Below are 18,469 nucleotides of genomic sequence, written 5' to 3' on the forward strand. Positions count from 1 at the left end.
ACGGGTAGGGTGGGGACACTGCAGGGTAATTCTTCAGTAGCCGGGGTTAAAATCCATAGAACCAAACATTAACCCTAGGGACAAAAGGACAGTGCACTCACCTTCTTCTAGGAACCTTCCTCCTGGAGCTTATGGGCTATGGAGGGTCAGAAGCGGATGTCACTTTGTCCTCATTCAGGATCACTAAACAATTCTCATATCACAGTCCAGAGAAAAGCACTTTGTACTCCAAGATAAGAATGGCAATATCAACTTACTGGTTGTGTTTAAAACAATAAAATTTGATCATTACTCATGGACCTGGACTCTGGCAAGGGCGGTTCTGTGGGTTTTTCTGTATCCGCATTCACCGTTATGAGGACTTGTGACTCCATCGTGAATGTGGGCACCTGCTGGTCCTCTGCTTCCAACAGTGCTGCAAACTTAGAAACCTTCACAGGTTTTTGTTTTCCATCAAATTTATTTTCAGATAAGCCTTCTCAGGCTCTCATCATACCTGACCTTTCAGGAATGATCTGCCTCGGAGTCAAGGCTGGAGAGGTGACACGTGGGTGACATATTGTCCATGCAAGTCTACCTAGCTGAGTTCCATTCAGCAGATAAAATGTTGTCCTTTGACCTCCACACGCATGCAATGCCGTGTGTGTGCACATACACACACACACACACACACGCACACACATGCACGCACGCACACACACACACACACAATTTTAAAATAAAACAAGGTTAAAAGGCCCAGAGCTTGTCTTGTCTGAGAACACGCACCTCCCGGGAGTTGTGTTTTCTGGGATAAGGGGCAGAGCTGAAAGCCGAACCCCTTGATTACCCCTGGGTATTAAGAGCTGTAACCTAAGATCCAGGGGTTGGGGATTTAGCTCAGTGGTAGAGTGCTTGCCTAGCAAGCGGAAGGCCCTGGGTTCGGTCCCCAGCTCCGAAAAAAAGAAAAAAGAGAAGAAGAAGAAGAAGAAGAAGAAGAAGAAGAAGAAGAAGAAGAAGAAGAAGAAGAAGAAGAAGAAGAAGAAGAAGAAGAAGAAGAAGAAGAAAAAGAGCTGTAACCTAAGATCCAGCCCAACTACAGGAGAGCTTGCTCCCTCAGCTCCGCTGGACAAGCCCTGATGCTGGCTTTCTGGAGCGCCTTGCCATTGCTGGTATTGTTGGGTTTGTGTATATTAACCCACATGAATTGTGCTAAAAAGAAAGAAAAAACTGCAAATAAAGTATTTGAGAATTCTCAAATCAAACAGCTAGTAATAACCTGCACATTGTTTTTCCAGAACTCCATCAAGCCATACTTGCTGCCTGGCAGTATAAATTCGGTCTTGTAACCACTTTTAACAGTGAGACTAGCTCCGCTCAGGCAGGAGATTGCCTGTCGTTTTACCCAAGAGCAGTGCTCACTGAGCACAGCAAGCATTTGGTCAGTGCCTGTCGAGTGACTGAGTTGCAGGAGCGCGGAGACTTTTTGGTGTAATTCTATCTCCTACAAAAGAGAGATCCATTTATAGCTCTTTCAAGTGTAAATGCTACCCTATTATATTAGCACTTTTCATTCTAGATAAAAAGTACACTTCAGGGACAGGAGAGATCGCTCAACAGTAAAAAGTGCTTACTGCTCTTCCAGAAGACCAGAGTTCAGTTCCCAGCATCCACATAGAGTAACTCACAACTGCCCAGAACTCAGCTTAAGTGGAACCATGTCCTCTGTGGCCTCCACGGGTACCTGCACACACATGGAATACATATACACTAAGTAAGTTTTAAACATACAATCTACTAACTTTGACTAATAGACATTTACAAAAAGAAAATTGTAATTAGCTGGGGTTTTCCCCCATTATATTTGAAAAGAATGTTGTTCTTGGAGTCGGCCGTGTCATTTAAGTACCCATTAACGGCAATCGCTGAGCCCAGCCTACCCTGGAATAGACTAAAAGTGAAACTTCCTTCTGAGCGGTAAGTACCCCTGCTTTCAGAGTAGTGGGTACAGGAGCGTGAGGTAACCAGCTCTCTAGAAGGGAGCAGTGGGGTAGACCTAAAGTCAGACACTCACCCCTTCACCAGTTGACCAGAAACCCCAGCAGCTAGTCCCACTAGAACATGGTGGGCGTTTACTCAGTGCGTGTCAGTCACAAATCTCCTTCAACATCCAGACAGAAATACAGAGGATGGGAGCCTAGGAAGAAGAGGGAGGAACAGTTGTAAAGAAGGGCAGGGCTGCTGTACAAGTGCATGATTCTCTGACACGCACCTCTCGTTCCAAGGCAGCCCAAGTAGAAAATGGTTCATACAATACAGTACGGTTCACTTAGCAGAAAAATAAGGCCAAGCCCTGAGTACTCAGCACCTTCACGGTGCCAAAGGATCATGAGCGAAACTGCTGGGCACATAAGAGGAGCAGCCAGGCTCACCTTACACAGGCTTCACCTGACACTCAACTCTCTGTGTTGTTTCGGGGCCTGTGGTGAGGAGGGCTGTCATGAAGTACATGGTGAGGCAGAGCCGTTTGCCTCCCGGAAGCCAGGAAACAGATGCAGGGATAGGCATGGACAAGAAGCGTCCTTCAGAGTTTCACCTCCTGGGCCTGCCTTACACCAGTGGACCACAGTACCCAAGTTTCCATCATGTCTCAGCTAGCGATGTCACACATAGTGGTGAACAGTACCCCAAGGACGAGAGGGGACGGTCATGGAGTCTGAAGTGCCTATACAACAAACTAGAAACATAGTTTTCCACACTTTCCGAGTTATTCTCTCTTACCTCACACTACATGGATGTGACCTATCATCACAGGCCAGACACCTATCTACAGTTTGAAACAATACCTTTTTAAATTGAAAATACTTTTTCATAAATATGTTCTAATCAGAGCATTTCCTCTGAGAGCCTCCTCACCCATCCATCTCCATACTTTGTCCCTTTAAAAAACAGCTATGCCCACAAAACAAAACAAAAAGAATTTAAAGAAAAAAAAAACAGTAAGAGGGCTGGAGAGATGGCTCAGCAGTTAAGAGCACTGACTGCTCTTCCAGAGGTCCTGAGTTCAAATCCCAGCTACTACATGGTGGCTCACAACCATCTGTAATGGGATCTGATGCCCTCTTCTGGTGCATCTGAAGACAGCTAAAGTGTATATAATAAATAAATCTTTAAAATGTACAAGAAACACATATACCACACACACGCTAAGACACATGCAACACACACAAAACCCATTAAAAATAATGAAAGCTTATCTTGTTTGATAGTGTGTATAATGTGACTATCGCCCTCGTTGAGAATAAGGCAGACCCAGCCGTCAGCTCTGTGCTGATGTAGGACCTCTGTAACAGCTTCCAGTTTGGGCCAGGATACCGAGAAAGAATCGTTGGAGCCCAGGTCTTTGGAAGGAGCCTGGATGTTGCAGTGAGACTACCATAACTTTTAAAATTAACTGTAAAATAGTATAATCAAAATCCTCCTCACCATGATCAAAAGAATTATTACATTTCAGTAATTAAGACCCTAATTAGGAAGTATACATATTTGTATGGAAAACAAATATATTTCATATAAGACCTGTTTCAACAGATGTTAAAGTACAGAACAGGCATATTTTAAGATGTATCAAATATAGCACTAAACTGACATGTTAATGCAGGTGTTCCATTCAGAAGGCTGAGGCAGGAGGATCACGGGTTCCAGGCCAGTCTATGATACACAGAAGGACATTGTCTCAAGCCAAAACAAAAAGGAAGAATGATAGCAACAAAGATGCAGCAATGAAAGTGGTTTTTTTGTATAATTAAATGAAGTATTAACCTGTAAGCAATGTCGTTAGTAGCACATTCTTAAAACATTTATCAGACTTAGTTAGAGTTCCCATGCCTGTGAACAGGCACCATGACCAAGGCAAGTCTTATGAAGGACATTTAAATGGGGCTAGCTTACAGTTTCAGAAGTTCAGTCCACTATCATCAAGACAGGAAACATGGCAGCATCCAGGCAGGCATGGCTCTGGAGGAGCTGAGAAGTCTACATCTTCATCCAAAGGAAGCCAGGAGCAAACTGTCCTCAGGTAGCTAGGATGAGGGTCTCAAAGCCCACCCCCACAGTGACGCACTTCCTCCAACAAGGCCACACCTCCTAATAATGCCCCTCCCTGGGCCAAGCATAGTCAAACCACCATTCTATGTGTTCTCATAAAATACAAAACCAAACAAGTCTTTAGCATTCTTTAACCCAGCACCATGGGTAAGATGAGGAGTTCAAAACTCTTCCTCATCTCCAAAGACTCTTCCGTGAAACCATTATAGAAATAATATGCCAACCCAATGAGAAATCACTGTGCATACTTAAGAGATCAGCGAGGAAAAGCTCTTTACAAACATTCAAAAACCCACGAGGCTGGCTGTGGCTAATTCTCAAAGAACAGAGGCCTCCAGCTGAAGATCTTACTCGATGACACACACACCATGTGGGCTCATTCTTCCCACAAGTGCTGTCATCCTGGAGTCTTTCTCAGGTCCTGGCCGCAGGCTACACCTCAGACCATTTAAAGGGACACAGGAGACTGCAAGTCTGGAGACTTGGGCGCATGGGAGACTTATACAACAATGATATTGTCACTTACTTCTCGAGTACACAGTGTTGTTCTTTTCACATCGTTCTTACCCATGCACATCTTGCCCACCTGGAAAACATGTTTTTCCTGTTAAAAGCACAGGCTGGGACACAATGATGGTTGCCTCTTAGAGGCATGTTCTTTGACATGGAAATGGGCCCACTGACTGGTTATAAGTCCTTTATGGGGACAGAACTAACTGGAGGTTAGTCCTGTTGAGTAAACATTTCGCAGAGACTTCCTCAGCCGGCCTAAATTTCCATTACACTACAGAATTTTCTTCTTCACAGTTTCTCACACACCTGGTGAGAGTACACCTAACTTCATAGTTCCTAAGCACGTTTTTAAATAAATCTTTCATAGCATCAGTTTTACTACAAGTTTCTCCTGCATCAAAATTACTCTCTCCATAGCCTGTTGTTGTCTTCAATTCCAGAACGCAGGAGGCAGAGGCAGGAGTATCTCTGAGTTCCAGGACAGCCAGGGCTATATAGCGAAACCCTGCCTTAAGAGACAGACAGACAGAGAGACAGGCAGACAGAATATGGATGTCTGGTCATTTGCTCAGCAAAGGACTATCCCTTCTACATATCAATGGTGCCTCCATACAGGTGCACTTCCCAACTTCTCAAATACAAATATCTTTTTACACACACTACAAAATAACATATCTTCCAAACGGGAGCCTCATTACAAAATCCTACTGTATAAGAATACTTGTGTCATAAGCAAGAAGGCATAGTTAGTATCACAAAGTTATATTTTATTATGCTGAGGGGGTCATCACAAAACATTCACACACTAAAGTCCTAACTATGGTCCTAATCCTATCTCGCCTAGGCTGTTCACCTGTGCAATATATCTTAGCTGAGGGTCAGGTCCAGTCTCTGATTTGAGGGTCAGCATCCTGGGGAAAACTCTCCAGCCGCAGGGAAGATCAAGGTGACCTCTCTCTGGACGTACAGAATGAGCTTTGCTCTTGGTCTCTGCTTTTATATCATCCAGTGGGTGTCACAGGGTTCTAGGACTGTGTCTGATTATCTTGAGTGAGTGGTCACTGGATTCTGACTATCAGATGCAGCCTTAGGGGGTGGTCGGGATCCAGACTAAGCTAGTTTTACATGTCTAAAAGCATTTTTCACTATGCTCACTACAAACCGGTACATTACAGAAGACTCTGGAAATTCCAGAACATGTCAAAACATTTTAGCAGCTCTATGTGGAAACTTTGACCTCTAGAAATTGCCGATACCCTGCTATGGCTCCACTTGGCCTGGCTTCCTCATGAGTAGCAACTATGTATTTATTAAACAATGTGTCTTCTCCAAATGTTTGGCCATTTTCTCCTGGCTTTTCACAAGGGAGTTGCGGCTGTTAACTGGAGAAGGCTCAGACACAGAGGCATGTGGGAATTGCCTTAGAGGTGTTGGCTGTGGGCTGTATCGAGTCAGAATATTTCTAGGGTTCTCTATTACAGAATTCCTTGTATTCTTCATTTCAACTACTTCAGAATACACTCCATTCCATTTCTCTGCATGTTTCCATTTATGCTGCTCAAAGCCTTCTGGTCCTCGCTCTTCCTTCTTCCTTTGCGCTGGCGTTCCAGGGGTAAGGTGGCTAATTTATACATCACAGGAAATAAAACAGCCGTGAATAGGGCTGAGCACAGACATGTATACAGAACTACTGGCAGGTCTGGGTAGTGTCCCTGAAGAATTCCGATCACTGCAGGAATCGCCATTTCTCCCAGGGCAGCACCGATGACAAAGAAGGCTGTGGATTTCCCAGTTAAGGTGGTGTACTGCTCAATCCAGGAGATGCCGCTGGGGAACGTGGTTGCCATTGAGGCTCCATACACAGAAGTCGCGATCCAGAGGCAAAGAGGGTTCTTGTCAAAAAGCACCAGAAAGAAAGATGAGGCCAGGCTGCCGATGTTGCTCACCACAATCATGGTCCCAGGCTGTAAGCATGTCGCAAAGAAGATGGCCAGGCCCCTGCAGGCTGCGAAGGTCCCCCAGAAGATGGAGTTCAAGCCAGCTGCCTCGCTCTCTTCCATGCCAACGTGGGTGGTGGCGAAGGAGAATACGTAAGAGCCGTACGTGATCTCGGCTCCCACGTAGAAGAAGAAGAAGAGAAAGAGGAGGCATAGCAGGGCCCTGTGGTATTTAGCCCTTCGAGCTCCCTGAGCAGACGCTGAGGATTTTTTCTGCCTTGAGCGTTTCTTACAAAACAGAGCAAACAGGAAGACAGAAACTACTAGAACATAGGTTCCGATGGACGCGTATGCCCACAGCAGATTCATGTCGTCGGGTACCGCGAACACAGAGTCTGTGGCGGCTTCGGAGGTTCGGTTCAGCATTAGAGGGTCAAAGTCGGACTCAGTGTGATTCTGAGCAGATGCTGTGGTACCCCAGGCCAATTTAGCCAGCAGGGGAGCCAGGAAGGCACCCAAGGCGAAACTGAAGTGCAAGGCCTGCATATGTGGGGCTCCTTTGTCCCCCCAAAGGTCCAAGATGAGGACATTTGCACCTACAAGTTAAAGAAATAATCTGACAGTCACTTAGTAGAAACATTTTATTAGTGTCTATATTAGGCAGTAGGAGTTTTATGACATTCTAAGTTTACACCAGAACCTCTCTGTAATCAAGGAGCTGTAACCCACCATCACCAGAGGACTATGTTACATCTTACCTTCATATATGGAATTTATATGTTAGTAAACCATCACTCAAGCCAGATACATTGGAAACTTTATCATAGTGGTAGTCTCACTGGGGAGTAATAGTGTGGTTTGAATAAGAATGGCCTCAATAGGTAATGTATTTACAAACACTTAGTTCTCGGTGGAACTGTTTGGAAAGAATGAGGAGGTGTCACCCTGTTGGAGGAGTTGTGTCAAGGTGGGGGCGGGGAGGCTTTGAGGTTTCAAAAGCCAACATTAGGCCCAGGCCCAGTCCCTCTTGGGCCCGTTCTCTCTTTCTCCCTCCCTCCCTCTCTCTCTCACTCCCCCCTCCCCTTCCCCCTCTCTTTCCTCTCTCTCTAGGGATTAGAATGTAAAGCTCTCAGCTACTGTCCCAGTGCCTGTGAGCCACCACACTGTGAGCCACCCTGTTCCCTCCCATGGTGCTTATGAACTAATACTCTGGAGCTGTAAGCAAACTCCCTACTAAGTGCTTTCCTCTCTAAGTTGCCTTAGTCCTAGTATCTCTTCACAGCAGTGAAACAGCAGAATACTGATACATTTATTTGTAATTTTTGAGAGAGCCCTCAGATATTAGCCATGAACTTGCCATGAGGCAGAAGACGATCTTGGACTTTTGACATTCCCATCAGAGTCACTTGAATACTGGGATTACAAGAATGTACCAGTCAGTTTATGCAATATTCGGTAGACAAATGCTCTACCCAACTGACCCATATCCCCTGGTCCACGTGGAAATACACATGCATTAGTAAAACGCTATCTAACAGCTGGAAAACTCCCAAAGCTTCAATACTTCCAATTGGGTTCTAATTCCAATTGAAGAAAGTGTTTACTGAGGTCTAAACTAGACACTAAACACCTAGATGCCAGCCAGACTGCCCTAGAAGTCGGTTGTACTTGTTACAGGAAACAAAAACAATTTTCAGAACCGTGCACTGCATAGTTTGAACACACCAAAACCTCAGATACTTTGAGATAAGCATGCAGTTCCACACTGCAGCTTTTCATTCAAATGAACCCAGGAGTATAGACTATTTCCATGATCTAGCAAATAGCTTTTCTTCCCATAGAAAAAGAATGGCGGGCATAGAAAGCTGGGATTGGGAATAAAGGTCTACATGTAATTTAGAAGGTCTTCAATGATAGGGTGAAGCATGAAGGTTTTCTGCTGTGGAGAAAATAAAAACAACCAAGAAGAAAGGCAAGAATGTGGTGCCCACAGAGGTTCTCAAAGCCCAGAATCTGGGGTGCATTTTAAGCTGAATGGCTGTTTCTGTGCTTATAATAACACTACCCTTGTACGGTGTTTAACTGAGAATGTCCTCCACAGTCTCCATGGTGCCTCAGATGGTGGCAAACTCTGCATAGGTGAAGAAGTGGCCTCATGGAGAAAGTCTACCACTGGAGGCAGGCTTTCAGAATATAAAAGCCTCCAGCCATTTCCAGTTGCTCTCTCTGCTTTGTGCTTGTAATTCAAGATGGGAGCCCTCAACTTCCTGCTCCTGCCATCATGCCTTTGCTTCCTTATCATGGCCTCCACCCCTCTGGAGCCATAAGTCCAACCCAACTCTTTCTCCTCTGAGTTGCTTTCTTCATAGTGATTTATCACACCAATTACAAAGTAACTAATACACCTCGTTTAGCCTACCAAGTCACCATTTTCTCTTATATGAAAGTGGTTAAACTCTATCCTTAAAGGAAAGCCTGCCCATTTGCATTATAATTTCCCACAGAAAGGGAAGTCCTTCCATGTTTGGCTAACCCAACAGTCTCTCATAAAGCAAAACTCTTCAAATGCACTTCATAGTTAGGTGTTGGACAATTGGTGCCCTAATTGGCAAGGAGAAATAGTACTAAGGTATGATTTTGAGGTGCTGAAGTGCTGAGTTGTGATTCTGAGGTGCTGGGGTGTGATTCTGAGGTGCTGGGGTGTGATTCTGAAAGGCTGAGGTGTGAGGTTGAGGTGCCGAGGTGTGATTCTGAGGTGCTGGGGTGTGATTCTGAGGTGCTGAGGTGTGATGCTGAGGTGTGATGCTGAGGTGCCGAGGTGTGATTCTGAGGTGCTGAGGTGTGATGCTGAGGTTCAGTGATGCTGAGGTACTGAGGTGTGATTCTGAGGTACTGAGGTGTGATGCTGAGGTGCTGAGGTGTGATGCTGAGGTGCTGAGGTGTGATGCTGAGGTACTGAGGTGTGATTCTGAGGTGCCGAGGTGTGATTCTGAGGTGCTGAGGAGTGATTCTGAGGTGCTGAGGTGTGATGCTGAGGTGCTGAGGTGTGATGCTGAGGTGCTGAGGTGTGATGCTGAGGTGCTGAGGTGTGATGCTGAGGTGTGATGCTGAGGTGTGATGCTGAGGTGCTGAGGTGTGATGCTGAGGTGCTGAGGCGTGATGCTGAGGTGCTGAGGCATGATGCTGAGGTGCTGAGGTGTGATTCTGAGGTGCTGAGGTGTGATGCTGAGGTGCTGAGGTGTGATGCTGAGGTGCCGAGGTGTGATGCTGAGGTGCCGAGGTGTGATTCTGAGGTGCTGAGGTGTGATTCTGAGGTGCTGAGGTGTGATTCTGAGGTGCTGAGGTGTGATGCTGAGGTGTGATGCTGAGGTGTGATGCTGAGGTGTGATGCTGAGGTGTTGAGGTGTGATGCTGAGGTGCTGGGGTATGATTCTGAGGTCCTGGGGTGTGATTCTGAGGTGTGATTCTGAAGGGCTGAGATGTGCCAAGGTGTGAGGCAATGCTGTTTTCACAACAAGACAAGTGGCACTCTGATTTCATACACTTTACCTTTCCTGATACTGGAGATGAGGCTGAAGGGTTCACTAACCTGTATCCACAACACCAATTGAAGCACCAAACACAGACATCATGATAATCAGTAAAAACACCTTCTTGCACAAAGGAATGAGATAAAACCCAACAGCAGTAGCCGACATTGACACACCTGAGGAAAAAGAATAAAGCCATCTAGAGAACAAGTGTTTATGAAGGTCCGAAGTCAAAGGGACATCGAAGAAATTCTAAAAATGAAAATTAACACTGAATTAAAGTTGATTGGTCTTGGGCTGGGCATATTGGTGCAATCACGGCACTTGGGAGACAGAGGTGGGTAGAACTCTAGGAGTTGAAGCCAACATGATCTACATAAATAGTTTTAGGCCAGCTGGGGCTACATGGTGAGATCTTATCTCAAAAAACAAAGAACAAAAAAAAAAGATAAAATAAAAAAGGTAAAACCAAATCACAACAACAAAAATTTTGAGCATCAGTAGGTGAGAGACATAGTGACTAGATGTGGTGGTTTAGTCTAAAGTTTTTATAATATTTGTGGCCCGTAAAAATGTAAATTACTATGACTTGAATCCAATTCTATCATTGCAAATGATCAAATTAGAAATCGTAGCAAAAGAAAAATTTTATAGTGTTTGAGCTGGTCCAAAAAGTATTAATTCAAAGAAGACTTTTATAAGGTAACAATGTAAAAATGCAAAAGCAAAACACAATCATTATAACCAATTACAGGAAAATGTTACCAAATAAATTTATCTGTGGGACAAAAGGAAATGAAGTACCGAAAAAAAAATCATCTTTCAACTCGCTTTGGAAGGAATAATCATTACTTAAGAATCAGCAATAAATTATTAACCTTGCCTCCAAAGATGTTTTAGTATAGTAATCTAAATTGCTTTTAACCTTGCCAATCCATTGAAAATGGCATGCTAACAGTTCTGTCCTCTTTTCCTGGGTCAGGATCTAAGGGGATCAGTCTGTGCTCAGCTCTGACAAGGGCAACAGGACAGAAGTGCACCCTATATCACTTCCCTCCCAACCCCTGTCCCTTCATCTTCAAGCCCAAGTCCACAGAGCCTGGCCAGCTTCCCGGAATTTATTCTGACCCCGTGGCCCCAGAAGCCCCGCCCCCCACCAGATAAGCCGAGCTCCGTGGTCAGCCAGTGCATGTGCCTGGAGTGGAGCCTAAATCACAGTACAGGTCAGCATTGTGCAGGGTTGCCGACACTCACACCCACGACGGAGCTAAACAAGTTTCTAGAAGGTTCAGAATAGAGTCCCTCCAGCAAAGGCTACAGAAGCCCATCTGCCCGGGACGGGGGGGGGGGGGGGTGGGCGGTATGCACTCCGCTGTATCCATTGCCAACCGTTCTGCAGTCTATGCTTTAAATATTTAGAGTAAATTGAAAATCCATCGAAGAAAAGCAGTGTTTGCTTACCCAAAAGTAAAAACTGGTTCATATAGTCAAGGAGAACTCCACCAACCATAGTACCACATAAAAAACCAGAGGCGCGGCCCACAAAAATGATAGAGAGATCGCTGATGTTTCGGTTCACATTTCGTGCCAAATCTTGAAATGTAGGCCCAAGGAGAGCAGTGCTTAGTCCCTGAAATTTAAAAAGAGAAGAGCTGTGAACTTACAGCCATTAAAGTTATGTTTATTCAAATGGTTGTCTTTTCCTTTATAGAAAACGGGAGGAGGATTACAGTGTAAGATAGGGGTCTCCTTTATTCAAACAGGAAAAAATGTACAACCCTTTACCATCAGAATTGGATGCTCCTGTGAGTTTCTTCCACTCAACTTTTAAATGTTATTTGTTTGCCTTTGGTTGCAATTCTTTTTTAGATCTGGAAGAATACCTTAAAGGATTTTTCTGCCTTAATAGTTAAGATGTATCAAATTTATTTTCGAAATATTGTCTTTATTTTAAACCTCCATTTACGACTGTTATAGGAGTTTAGATGTCAAAATTAAATTCTCAGACATTAACTTATTACTTATGTTAGTTATGTCTTTAAAAGTAATACTTCTGACATACATGGATTTCTCTGAACTACACACATATAATACGCTGGAAATCACCTATCTGAATATTTCTAACTCCATAGGCTTCTTTAATGAAAGTCCAAAGCCACCAGGCAGGAGTGTAAACTCTCAGGCTTTTTAGGAAATATTTACATGTGCATGTACAAAAAAGGCTTTAGCAATAAAATGTTGCCTGTGGCAAGAATGTGTTAGCAAGAACCAAGGGTTGAAGAGAAAATTCACTGGTGCCCTTAAGAAAAATTGGACTGAGCGGGGGACCCCAAGGGAAGAGTTGGGGGTAGGACTGGAAGACTTGAAGGGGAGTGCAGCCCAATAGGAAGAACAACAAAATCAACCAACCAGGGACTAAACCACCAAAGAGTACACATGGAGGGACCCATGACTCCAGCCGCAGATGTAGCAGAGGATTAATTGCCTTACTGGTATCAATGGGAGGGAGGCCCTTGGTCCTGTGGGTGATTGGGGGATGCTGGGGTGGTGAGGTGGTAGTGGATAGATGGGTGAGGGGCACCCTCATAGAGGCCAGGGCAAGGGGGGGATGGGGATAGGATAGGGGGTTTGCAGAGGGGAAACCAGGAAGGGGACAACATTTGAAATGTAAACAAAATAACCAATAAAAAACAAAAAACAAAAAAAGAAAAGCGTTTCTAAGTCATCTATATTTTAAGAGTAATTGACTATAACGCACTAATCTGCCCCAAACCAAATGTCCTCCCTACCTTAGCAGCATGAGCCCAGGACTAAGGACTACAGGTGGTGGGCAGGCCTGCATCAAGCACCAGGTTCAATGAAAGAAGACTGGCTACAGGTTCTAGTCAAATTCCTTCACACGCCTTAGGCTTTGGCTAACAGTGAAGGCCCTCCTACATCCAAGTGGCTGGAGGAGCAAGCCAGCTGTGGGTGATCCGCAATCCCAGAGACTGAGGCCAAAGCGCCACAAATTCAGCCGCAGTCTGGGCGACTTAGGGAGACAATGTCTAAAACTACTAAAACCTCAAAGATGAACATGGCTGCACCGGGCTACAAGCCGCCGGCCAGGAGACCCACTCTTGACCACCTAACCTCCTGAGTGATGAAGAAAGTCATTTTCCTCTCAGGGCCCATTTTTCCGTTTGGAAAATTACCAGTTGGCAAAACTTGGTCAGGCCACCAGGAAGAGGCAAGGTGAAGTTTGACAGTTTAATCATTTGGAGTTTGCAGGAATGGTTTGGATGAGAGCAGGTGAAGGCTCCAGTTCCCCCTCCTGTATCTCCTCCCACCGCACCCAGGCGACAATGAAAGTTTAAAGACGTTGGAAAACGCATTAAGGTAATCCGTCTGAGTTGAAAATAACCCTCCAAGATTAGAACCGTGTCCATTTTCTAAGTGGGGAAACGGAGACCCAGGAAGATGAATGCGTCCCGACTCCCTCTGTGCAAACTTGGGGAGCAGGTCTGCATCCGGGGAGCCCCAGCCTGGAAGGGGGCAGCCTCGGCTCTCACCAGCCCCACGAAGGAGGCGTACAGGACCAGTGTGGTGAGCCAAAGTAGCACGCCCCGGGTACTGCCGCCGCGCCCGGCTGCCTCCCGCTCGCTGTTGGTCGCTGGGACCTCGGGATCCTGCAGGAGCCGCTGTCCAGTCGTCCGGGCCACGGCCCCGCGGAGCTCCTGTTCCAGCTCCAGCTTGGCGGCTACGAAAGGCTCTGGACTCCCTCAACCTCTCCCAGTTGACTAAGACCTGGGCGCAGCCCGGCCCCGCCCCGCCGAGCCTCTCCCCACGCCGCCTCCCGGGCCGCCGGTCCACGCGGTGCTCGCCCAGCCTACATACACCTCTGCTGGGCTCCACAGACGCGGGCGAGCGCAAAGGCAACCTCACCACGGGGCCACAGAAGACCAGTGAAAAGGCCGCGCGACCCAGTGAAAAGCCCTGCTAGTCCCCCAAGATGAGGTCGGTCCCCAGGGTTTCCTGCGGAGGGGAAGGAGCTTGGCCTTCATGAACCTCCCAAAGCCCTCCCTTGTCCTTCTTGCACTCCACAAACAATCCATGAAGCCCACGTGGAGCTTTCCTATGTGCTGATTAATCCTCACTACTCAGGCTGCCATCCAGTCAGTCGCTAGCCACCGTACAACAACTCCAGAAACAAATCCAGGTTCAAAGCTGTGGTTTCCGATATGTCTCTTACAATTCAGCACATGGTCCTGACAAAGCACAGTGTGTATCAGATGGTAAAGTTTTGCTAGCTGAGATCTTAGCGGCAAGGTCACTTAGTTCGGTCTCTATTCACACCCCCACCGCACCCCACCCCAAGCACAGTGCCACTCCCTCTCCCTCCTTTTTCCACACCCTCTGAGCCTCATAGACCACAAACTTTAGTCTCATCGTCCTGCCAAAACACCTCTCTCCAATGTGTGGTTGCTAAGCCTTTCCAAATCACCCCAATCCTTACCTAAATGAGCTTTCGACTTTCACTTTATGACTTTCCTTCTTGTCCTTACTTCTTTGCAAAGACTCTCACAAATGCCACGGTTGATCTCCAAAGCAACAGAGTTGTTAATTTCGGGGAGAGGATGGCCTCTGAAACAGCTAAGTCATGACAACTAATATGATTTTAAAAATCAGAGTCATGAGCTCTGTTTGATGGCCCTATTACTTGAGTCAGACTGAGGGATCACTTGAAATCAGTTCATAACCTGTACAAATAACATGGTGAGAATTTGCCTCAAGTGTATACATTCATACACACACACACACACACGTACACACATATATAGTATATATGTACACATATATATATATACATACATACACTTATATACATATGTACACATATGTATACACACATATATGTATGTGTATATATGTGTGTGTATATGTATATATATATATTATATATCTTACCTGTAAGATAGAGTTTGAGATATAATTTCTATTTGGTTGAAGGAAGACATGTAAATAATTACTGTCTGCACGATTCAGTCTTCTAGGAAAAGCACTATGAAGAAAGGACAATGGGGGCATGTAGAAAAGAGGAACTACTTCTATCTGGGAGGCTTGAAGACTCCACTGGAAAGATATGCCACTGGGATCTTGGAAGAATGATGGAATTGTCCGTAGGAAAGCCAGCATTTCAAATGGAAAGTGTTAGGGCAGTGTTTAAAAGAAATCGGAGGACATGAGGTATCTTAAGTGGAACAGGGCTAAATCTCGGGAGCATGCACACCGTCTACAGCTCCCACCTTCTAGGTCCTGCAGGCTAGTGGGAGAGACTGAATCAGCTACACTAAAAACAAGAGTGTAAAGCTGTTCTTAGTACACATACAAAGAAAGGAGCCCAGGGAGCTGGGATTTCAGAAACCCACTTTGGTTCGGGGTGTTTAGGAAGGTATCTTTGAGGAAAGTGTGGATGCTGTGTATAAAACACAGTACACAGTGATTGTGGGACTCGAGTTAGGACCACGTTGTAAAGAGTTTGCCCTTCAGCTGTTCACTCCTGATGACACACTGAGATTTAGTATGACAATAGAACGTTTTCCAGGAATGGGTCAGCCCTCATGATAATTCCTCTCTCTCTCTCTCTCTCTCTCTCTCTCTCTCTCTCTCTCTCTCTCTCTCTCACCTCAAATTGAGCTCATCCCATCCTCAAGAAACCTTTCCCCACTCCTGTGACACCCATGCTGTTACCACCATCTACCTGGTCTTCTCTGGACAGACTCCAAGATCACACTTGGATACTCCTCTGTTTCTGTCTCCTCAGTATATCTGAAGTTCTACCAATATCCCCTCATTAGAAATACTCTATAGGTATCTTTAAAGACAGGCCTTCCCCTGAGAAAAGGCTGGATTGAAACAAATGTGGTTTAAAGATATAGTTGACAACCCTCCCATCCCCCCCACCCCCCCACCCCCACCCCCCGGCAGTAAGATCCTATTATATGCAGTTCTGGCTAACCTCAGCTTCTCAACCTTCTGCTTCACTTCGCCAAGACTGAGATTACAGGTACATGCCTGCAGACCTGACTATAATAGTCTGCTCAGGGACTCTAGGACCAACAACATCCGATACTGTAAGGATGTCATTGATGTGTAAACCATGCATGGTGGAAAGCACTTGTAATCACGGTACCGAGGAAGCCACAGAATCACTAGGTCAAGGTCAGCTGAGGCAACAAGACAAGCAAACAAGAAACCTCCAAGACTGGGTGGTCAGATGAGCTGAGCAGAAGCAGCCGGTCTTACATGCAGTGTGGGAATCCAAATAGGTATGGCCTTTATAGACTCATGTGTTCGAATGCTTGACCCATGGGGAGAGGTACTATTAGGAGGTGTGGCCTTGATGGAGTAGCCGTGGCCTTGTTGGAGGAAGTGTGTCACTGTGGAGGTGGGCATTGAGGTCTCATAAACATATGCTTTTGCACCCACACCCCAGCTCCCAAATAACAACTCAAAGGCTTAAATTTATTTTAAAAAAAATGCCTATGTTGTAAGTTCTGGCTGGTTCTCCGACTAACTCTTAACTTACTACCTATTTATTCTAACCTGGGCTTAGCGACAAGCCTGGTTTCTTCTCAGTTTCATTCATCTGATTTCCTTAGAGTCTGGGTGGTGAAATTCCTGCCTCTGACTACCTCCCAGAGATCTCTCTCTCTCTCTCTCTCTCTCTCTCTCTCTCTCTCTCTCTCACACACACACACACACACACACACGCACACACACACACACACACACACACACACACACACACACACACACACACAGATGTCCCACCTTCTAATCCCGCCTCAGCTCATTGACCATCAGATTTTTATTGCTTGGTGATGCTTCCACACGGCACACAAGAAATTATCCCTACCTCTCCCCCTTTTAGTTAATTAATTAATTAACTAAAGGCTCTTCCTCTAACATTAGTTAACTATACACAATAAGAACAATTATGAAAACCGTCAGGTAGGGACTCCATTCACAGTGTCTAGTGTATTTGTATTTGGCAACGTTGCAGAAAGTACTCTGCCATCCTATCTGGGTGAGTCCAGAGTTCTGTACCCAAAGCACTTTCTATCATAACTTGCATTACCAACCTAAAAAATACCTTTTTAGACTTTAAAACATTTCCTTAAATCCTAAACAACTTAAGTTTAACAGTGAGACTATAAGCGCCTAGCCTTCAGCCCTATCAGAGCCCCAAGGGTAAATATTACTAGAGTAAATAGGAAGTGCAGATCAAGCAGCTTCCAGAACTACAGAAGTGACAGAGGTTGGATACCTGGATAGTCTCTGAGTCACTGAAGCTTCATCTGTGACCTTCTGGCCCAGGATACATGACAGACCTTTTGTGAGGCAGGAATATTGAAGGACTTGCCTGCCTTGTCCTTGTAAGCTCAACAGTTGACTTCCCCGTGTCCTGTTCGTCCAGTTTGAGTATCATACTGTTAGCAGTTGAAGCACGGCAGTGGCTTGCCCAGTGGCTAGCTTGCCACATAGAAACAAACTCAATATGGAGATTCACATGGAGGGGCTTCAATGCTCATCGCCTGTGAAGCAGAGGAGGGGTGCTACCAGGAGCAGACGTGTCTCGCTGCCAAAAGAGGGGTTTTATTAATAAAACACCTTTAAATGTCATAATCTGTAGATCTCCGGCATTTTTTGAAGAACTCCCATCTATCTATACTATATCTGAATCGGCAACATTCCTCGTTTCTAACGATTCACTGTTTAACCTAGGAATCATATTCCTGTAATTAACTAAACCAGTATCTAACCTGACCGTGAGTTGGGTTGACTGACCACTAACTTGCACTAATTATCCTTAACAGTAGCTTTCAAGGGCTAAGATTTTACACTGCAGTTTTAAGTGAGTTTCATAGGCACAGTACCTTATACAAGAGTTGGAGCAGGTATACTGTATGCTGCAGCAAAAATAAAAAATCTTAAGTTTGTATCAATATACAAAGCCCATGGCAATATAAAAATATTTGGCTTGGTTGATGTTCTTTGGTCTAAGAGTAGATTCAATAATCCAAAACCTTTTATCCTGTTTTCCCTATATCCCCCTTTTTTCTTTTTCATCCCTTCCCTCCTTTCTCCCTAACACCGGATAGGAGAGAAAAGGATAGGAGGAGGGGGGGATGAGGAGGAGGAGGAGGAGGAGGAGGAGGAGGAGGAGGAGGAGGAGAAGGAGGAGAAGGAGAAGGAGAAGGAGAAGGAGAAGGAGAAGGAGAAGGAGAAGGAGAAGGAGAAGGAGAAGGAGGAGAAGGAGAAGGAGAAGGAGAAGGAGAAGGAGAAGGAGAAGGAGAAGGAGAAGGAGAAGGAGAAGAAGAAGAAGAAGAAGAAGAAGAAGAAGAAGAAGAAGAAGAAGAA

At 45.3% G+C, this 18,469-nt stretch overlaps 1 protein-coding gene across 1 annotated transcript; it reads right to left on the bottom strand.

The window, feature by feature from the left end:
• Positions 1-5,346: 5,346 nt before the first annotated feature.
• Mfsd4b2 (major facilitator superfamily domain containing 4B2) lies at positions 5,347-13,808 on the bottom strand. The gene is made up of 4 exons (NM_001134547.1): positions 13,618-13,808; positions 11,528-11,696; positions 10,126-10,242; positions 5,347-7,132 (listed from the first exon to the last, which is right to left on the bottom strand). Exons 2-4 carry the CDS (start codon positions 11,574-11,576, stop codon positions 6,105-6,107), a joined length of 1,194 nt encoding a protein of 397 aa, NP_001128019.1. The 5' UTR covers positions 11,577-11,696; positions 13,618-13,808; the 3' UTR covers positions 5,347-6,104.
• Between the last annotated feature and the right edge of the window lie 4,661 nt (positions 13,809-18,469).

Source organism: Rattus norvegicus, chromosome 20, assembly GCF_021556685.1.
Source record: "Rattus norvegicus strain SHRSP/BbbUtx chromosome 20, alternate assembly SHRSP_T2T, whole genome shotgun sequence".
Lineage (NCBI taxonomy): Eukaryota > Metazoa > Chordata > Mammalia > Rodentia > Muridae > Rattus > Rattus norvegicus.